Genomic DNA, 7,845 nt, shown 5'->3' with positions numbered 1-7,845 from the left:
GGTAATTACCAAATCCAATCGATATTTTAAGTTTGGTAAACTGATTTTTTAGTAACAGAGATCCATAAAACTGAAATAAAAAATTATTGAAAAAGTTGGTTTGGTTTTGATAAATACCGAATCTACCGATTATCTAAATATTAGCTTTATATACTATGGTTTTCAATACACATACATGTATATTAAGAAATAAACATAAAAAATTTCATAATAGCATGAACATTACTACATATACTACATTAATAGTACATGTATTTTAAGTAACTTAGTTAAAGATGGTTAAATAACCTAGTTTTATTGAAAATAACTCAAACTTGATGTCATATATACAAAAGAAAATTATAATTAGAAGATGAGTACAAAGTTTATGACTATAAAATTGAAAAACTGTTAAAGGAAAAACATATTATGTGCCTTCGTCAAAGCAACTGACGGAGAGGGAATCAAGGAATCAGTGATTACCATCAATCAACACAATTATAGATCAATCAGCATTCAATGTATTTAATGTAATTAATATTTCCGTTGTAACTCTATCCCTATATAAATGGACTATGAAATGAAATGAGTAGACTATTCCAATCTCAATTTTACTTTAACACGTTATCAGCACGCTCAGAGCAAATAGCCAAAGAAAAAAAAAACCTAATTTTCTAGTTTTCTTTCTATTGAAAAAAAAAAAACCTAGAAGAAATATTCTCTGCCGCCACCACACCGGCCTCTCCGCACCCACGCCTTGTAGCAGATCTGCACCTGTTCTGCTCATCCCAGCGCGCAGCTGCACTTCAAGATCGACGAGCCTCACGGCGCCTCATCAGACCGGATTACTAAGGGCACCCAAATCATCCAACACAGCCCTTCTCACCGCCCAACGCCTGAATCAGCTCCACTGCCATATTCGTTCAGACCCAACACTTGGCTTATTTTTAAACAGTTGTGAAGGCATGATGCCTCATTTTTAATTAGACTATTGTTTAAGTCTTAAAGTTTATTTTCAATCATGGATTGATGAATAAGATTTCTGAACAAGACCTTGATTTGATTATTGTTGGCTTATTAACAAATTTTGAATTTTATTCTGAAGCACTGAATTTATTCAAATTTATTTACTATACACATATTTACATAGTTCAACATAGCACTATGAAGATGTAAAGCAATACATCTAGAGAAAAAAATTATTAGAATGAAAAGAATACCATTCTACGCAAATAGAAATACTCTAAAAAATATGAGTTATATTTTCTAAATACCTCCCATTTATTTATAGGAATGAATGGAGGAGAAATTGAGTGCTTAGATGATAGTGGGACTACCCACACAATATTAAGAAATAGGCAATTATTCATTGAACTAATAGCCTATAATTCCTCTGTGACTACGATGATTAGATTATCACAACTAGTAAAGGGGCGAGGAACTGCCAAATTTTTGCTGCCTAATGGCGCAACATTTCAAGTCACAGACGCTCTATATGCACCAAGAGATAATCGAACCTTGTTAATGTTTCAAAGCAATTTATGCCAACGGTTATCATGTAAAAACACACCGTGAGAATGGAACTGAATACCTTGATATTACATCTAATGACTGTGGAAGGAAACACATCTTAGAGAAACTTTTGAGTCAATTTAGTGGACTGTATCTCACTACGATTCGGATCATTGAATCCTATACTGTCACCAACAATGAAATGTGGGACACTGACTCATACAGGCTTTTTGCATGACCGCCTATGGCACCGAGGTCGTGATATGATGATCCGTATTTTTCAAGAACTCACACGGACATCCCTTCTTTCGAGTGAAAAATGGGAGAAAAATCCGCCACACTGCAAGGTGTCGGTTCTAGTATTGCTCAAATGCAGTCATTGACTTCTGAAGTACCAGAAGCACTACCTCCCTCCCATTATGCCTCATTGACTATTTCAAAGGCACATCACTCGTTTTGCAAAGCCTGCTCTTTAGCAAAAACAGGATCGAGACCTTCCTATGCTAAAGATACAAAACAAAACATTCCATTCTTACAAAGGATACAAAGAAATGTCTGTGGACCTATCCATCCAGAATGCGGACCATTCAAGTACTTTATGGTTCTGGTGGATGCTTCGACAATCTGGTCACATGTCGTTTTATTGTCCACAAGAAATGCTGCAACACTCCTAGCACAGATTATACGTTTAAGGGCTCACCACCCTGATCACCTTATCAAGTCTATAAGGCTTGATAACGCTAGAGTTTACATCAAAAGCATTTGATGATTATTGCATGTCTATCGAGATTGATGTAGAGCATCCTATACCCCATGTGCATACACAAAATGGTCTCGCAGAAACCACCATCGAAAGGCTACAGATGGTGGCTAGGGCATTGGTTATGCGCCCCAACCTGCCTATATTTGCCTGGGGTTATGCAATATTGCACGCAGCTTTACTTTTTCGTTTAAGACCCACAGCTAGCCAACCATTTTCTGCGTACCATTTGGTAACTGGATATGAGCCTGACACCTCACACTTACGCATATTTGGTTGAGCAGTATATGTGCCTATTGCGCCCCCACAGTGCACCACAATGGGTCCTCAGAGACGATTAAGTATTTATGTTGGATACGAATCCCCAACAATTATCTGCTATTTGGAATCCTTGACAGGCGATCTCTCTACCGCTAGATTTGCGGATTGTCACTTTGATGAGACAGTCTTCCCGTCGTTAGGGGGAGATAGGAAAAAGGATTTTCCAAGGGAACGACAGGAATTGTCGTGGTTTGTCCCCACTCTGTCTCATTTTGATCCCCGCACTTCACAAAGTGAAAGTGAAGTGAAAAGAATAATCGATCTTCAGAACGTAGCAGATTCGATGCCTGATGCGTTTACTGATATTGTAAAAGTGACGAGATCACATATACTAGCTGCAAATGTGCCCTGGAAGGTTAGAAGTCCCCAACAAGGGGCGCGGTGCCGCAGATAGAGGCACTGCAACCGCACTTAATGGAGGTGTGGTTGAGGCCGTGGCTCCCCAAGGAAGAGGGGGAGGTCACTTGGTTCGATTGACATTCACCCAAGGAAGAAGAGGGTGGGTAAGGCACAAATCAATCATCAATGTATAGAATTCCTCTCATGAGATTGTCTCTGATTATAGTTATGTCCATGAATCAATACTGGAGGACGCTCCGATGTTTGAAATGATTCTAGAGAACAAAGAAATCTCAAAGGATTACGAGAGTACGTATGAGTTGATAGAAAGATCTTCCATACACATTGATGATATATACTGTTGCTCAAGGAATCATAGAGCACGATGATATCGAACCACGCTCTGTTGAAAAAAAGTCAACAAAGAGCAGATTGGCCTAAATGGAAAGAATCAATCCAGGTAGAATTAGATTCTCTGACAAAGAGACAGGTATTTGGTCAGGTAGTGCTAACCCCACCAAGTGTAAAGCCTGTAGGACAGAAATGAGTCTTTGTCAGAAAGCGTAATGAGAAGAATGAAGTCCTAAGGTACAAGGCTCGCCTTGTGGCGCAAGGTTTCTCACAACGCCCTGGAATTGACTACGAGGAGACATACTCTCCCGTAATGGACGTATAACGTTCCACTACTTAGTTAGCTTAGTAGTTTCCAAAGAACTGGAAATGCAGCTCATAGATGTGGTTACTGCATATCTCTATGGCGATCTAGATTCGAGATATATAAGAAAGTGCCAGATGGCCTTACATTACCCAAGCCAAGTGACTCTAAACCACGGAGTGCGTTTGCAACTAGGTTGAAACGCTCACTTTACGGATTGAAACAATCCAGACGGATGTGGTATACCCGTCTAAGTGACTACTTGATTGGGAAGGGATATAAGAACGATGAATTATGCCCCTGCGTATTCATAAAGAAAACAAGTTCCGGATTTGCAAATTGTAGTAGTATACGTCATAACTGGTACTCTTGATGAAATAAGAGAAACCGCGAGCTACTTGAAATCCGAATTTGAGATGAAGGATCTTGGGAAAACTCGATTCTATCTAGGTCTTGAACTAGAACACCGAGTTTGTGGAATATTAATGCACCAGTCTGCATATGTCCAAAAGTCAGGTGATATAACATGGACAAAGCACATCCTGCTAGCACTCCCATGATCGGTCGAAGTTTGGATGCAAGGAAAGATCCATTTCGTCCAAAGGAAGATGACGAACAAGTGTTGGGAGCTGAAATTCCCTATCTAAGTGCAATAGGCACATTATTGTACTTAGTCCAATTTACTCGACCAGACATTGCATTCTCAGTGAACTTGTTAGCTAAATTTAGTTCAATGCCAACGCAGCGTCACTGGAATGGTATCAAGAACATCTTCGATACCTAAAAGGAACCATTGACTTGAGACTGTTCTTTCCCTACAGAGAGACAAGAGGGACCGCATATGGAACTGCAATCCCTAAAAGGAAATGTTGATGGCGAAAGCGCCACTCACTACACTGAAACACCAAATGACGTTTTGGCTGGTTTTTCTGATACTGGATACCTCTATGACCCACATAAAGGTCGTTCCCAAAATGGTTATGTACTCACCATTGGGAACACGACGATATCTTGGAGATCAACCAAGCAAACCCTTGTGGCTACCTCCTCGAACCACTCAGAGATCATTGCTCTACTTGAGATGGTTCGTGAGTGTATATGGTTAAGAGCTATCATTACACATATTTGAGGGACTAGTGGTTTGAGTTCTACCACTGAAGAGCCTACTTGCATTTATGAAGATAATGCAGCTTGCATCGAACAGATGAAGCTAAGATATATCAAGGGGATAATACAAAACACATATCGTCAAAGTTTTCCTACAATCAGCAACAACAGACCCTCCTCAAGATTCAAGTGAATCAAGTAAGGTCTGAGGAGAATGTGGCAGATTTGTTCACCAAATCACTGCCTAAGGCCACAGTTGAGAAACATGTGAAAAGCATAGGAATGCGAAGACTTTCCAAACTCACTTGATTAATGTAAAGATCAGGGGGAGGTGTAGACGTCAGGGGGAGTCTGACACACACATGTCATTCTCAAATGTAGAAGGTGCGTTGTGCTCTTTTCCTTCGACCAAGGTGTATTTTTGTCCCACAGGGTTTTTATTGTTACTTGGCAAGGTTTTTAGTGAGGCAACAACTCATGCACCATTTCGTCTTTGACTTGGCACAAGGGGGAGTGTTAAAGGAAAAACATATTGTGTGCCTTCGTCAAAGCAACTGACGGAGAGGGAATCAAGGAATCAGTGATTACCATCAATCAGCACAATTATAGATCAATCAGCATTCAATGTACTTAATGTAATTAATATTTCCGTTGTAACTCTATCCCTATATAAAGGGACTATGAAATGAAATGAGTAGACTATTCCAATATCAATTTTACTTTAACAAAAACCTAATTTTGTTAATTCTAATTTTAATTACAAAGAATTAGTTGTTCTAAAGTTAGTAATACCGAAAACCAAAATACCGAATTTGGTAGTTATAATTAAAAACTGAAAATTTTGGTTGGTAATTGGTAGCTCAATTTTGAAACCGAAAGCTTTGGTTTTAAAGTTGGTAATACCTATAACCGATTCGAATTGACCAAGTGACAGGCCTAGTCAGAGGTGATGTGTAGTAACAAAAAGAAAAAGAAGGGGAAAATGTAGGAACAGAACTATTTGGAGGGCCAAACTGCAAAGTGGTAAACATCTGAAATCAGCGTGCCTGCGTTGTTGGGTGTGACTGAGGCGCGTTTGCAAATCTAAAGAACAGAACAGAAAAAAAAGAAGGAAGCAGAGAGAGAGAGAGAGATGGGAAGCAGCAGCAAGCCGTTGGGACCCACAGGGGAGTTCTTCAGGAGAAGGGACGAGTGGAGGAAGCACCCGATGCTTTCGAATCAGCTCCGCCACGCCACTCCCGGCCTCGGCATCGCTCTGGTGGCCTTCGGCGTCTACTTGGTCGGCGAGCAGTTCTACAACCGCGTCATCTCTCCTCCTTCTTCTCACTCCTCCTCCTCCTCCTCTCACTGATGAGAGGATTCATTCAATCAATCTATTTCAGGTCCCCCAACCTCTCCCTTTCCCATTTCAATTTCAATTTCAATTATCCTTGCGTTATGATTTACCTCCTTCATTTTGAGGGCTAGGTGGTGTGTTATTCTCATGTTTGGAATTGGGGTTGGGAGTTTCAGTTGAACAAGATTTGGAATTTGGGAACACTCTGTACTTGCCCTAAAAGATGTGCTATGCAGAGGGAGTTAGGTTTTGGTTTAACTTAGTAATTGCATTGTTAGATATGTGTACATACATACCTGAAATCTATTACTTTGGTCCAGATTTGAGGAGCCGAGCTGAGAGGTATACAACTTTTAGGATGTTTTGGTAGTTTGCTGATTAGTGATTAGTGAGTCTGCTGACTTATTGTTTGCAAGGCTTGAATCCTTATTGAAGCATATGACATATCACCGCATGCGACTCAATTGTAGCATTTGATGCCTATGATTTTTCCCACTCCTGTTTAGGCTTCCAATTTGTTTTTTTTTTAATTTTGTACTCTTCCAACTTTACCAGTGTGTCAGTGTCCCACAGTCTCACCGTAGTCCTTCCTCCATTTCATTAGATGTTCTGTAACTCTTAGGGGTGAAACATCGACCCAAGCAATCAGTATCACCCTTCCGTTCCCCTTATCTCTCATCTCTTGGCTATGAAAACCGTAGTATTTTCTATTGAGTATGCTTAGCTTGGTCAGGTCTGAGCTTTTTGGTTGTGCTTTAGAGAAAGAACTATGGTTGTCATGGCCATAACATGAGAGAGCATCGGAGGAGAGCCGTAAGGCCTAAAATTGACAGAAAAGGACAGAAACACCAAGAGTAGGAGACACTGATAAAAGCTGGAGGACCACTACATTATGAAAACATACTGGAGACTAAAGTGGGAATCCGGCAAAAAGTTGAGGGAGCTACATAATAATCAACCTCACTGCATATAGACAATTTATATTCTATGAGTATATAGACAATTTATATTCTATGAGTAAGAGGTGGTTATAATAGGCTTGTTAATACTTAGTATTGTGTAGTTCTTTGATTGTTGAATGGTGCAAGCACGTGAGCGGACCTTGTAAAGCTGTTTCATACAAGCTATAGTAGATACACAGATCTTTCCTATTGTTTTCACAAATACATTTAACATCTTTAGTTTAGCAAGTTCTCTTTTTGATGTTGGCTGTTCTTGCAGATTGGCTGCTCAGCAAGAGGAATGAAGTATGGAGTTTCTCATCTTTCAGTGCCCCCTTTCTCGTTTGTATTTCAATAAAAAGTATTCAGTTAACTAGAGCCTTAAAGAACTTGAAGGCTGTGAATTTTATTATGTAGAGGTTTGTCATGTTGCTACTCTACCCCTGAATGGCTACATTTGAAAGTTGCACAAGTTGAAGTATGTGTTTTTTTGCTTCTGAGTTTGGGATGTTAACAAGTTATGTTATTCTTTTTGGCGTTCTTTCTTATCCGGGAAGAACTTTCATGAAAACTTACAAATCAAGGGGCACATGATGACTTTGTTGAAGCCTTAGGCTGATCTAGGAGAAAGGAAAAGAGTTTCACACTCCCATTCTAACATGGTTATCGTGGAAGATAGCGAAGAAGGCTCCGTTCCCGTCCAGAAAGTATATTGACATTCCTTATAATTGGTTTTTGTTTCAAGGAGGGTTGCATTTCTCATTAACACAGCCAATAAGATCATTTCTGGACTGGGTTGAAATTGCCTTGAACCCGGGGCACAAATTCTGTCTTTTCCAATGTGACTCAGACGCGGTAATATGTGGCTTAAACCACTTTCACAGCAGATGAACCA

General features: G+C 39.8%; 1 protein-coding gene across 1 annotated transcript; it reads left to right on the top strand.

Moving 5' to 3' along the window:
• Positions 1-5,722: 5,722 nt before the first annotated feature.
• On the top strand, positions 5,723-7,450 carry LOC112175549 (NADH dehydrogenase [ubiquinone] 1 beta subcomplex subunit 3-B). The gene is made up of 2 exons (XM_024313236.2): positions 5,723-6,055; positions 7,231-7,450. Exon 1 carries the CDS (start codon positions 5,806-5,808, stop codon positions 6,022-6,024), a length of 219 nt encoding a protein of 72 aa, XP_024169004.1. The 5' UTR covers positions 5,723-5,805; the 3' UTR covers positions 6,025-6,055; positions 7,231-7,450.
• The last annotated feature ends 395 nt before the right edge of the window (positions 7,451-7,845 follow it).

Source organism: Rosa chinensis, chromosome 7 (genome assembly GCF_002994745.2).
Source record: "Rosa chinensis cultivar Old Blush chromosome 7, RchiOBHm-V2, whole genome shotgun sequence".
Taxonomy (NCBI): domain Eukaryota; kingdom Viridiplantae; phylum Streptophyta; class Magnoliopsida; order Rosales; family Rosaceae; genus Rosa; species Rosa chinensis.
Note: the sequence above shows the minus strand (reverse complement) of the source record. Positions and strands in the feature narration are given on the sequence as shown.

Excerpts from the sequence above, each read along its gene's own strand:
- LOC112175549 (XM_024313236.2), top strand. The coding sequence starts at position 5,806 with ATGGGAAGCAGCAGCAAGCCGTTGGGACCCACAGGGGAGTTCTTCAGG.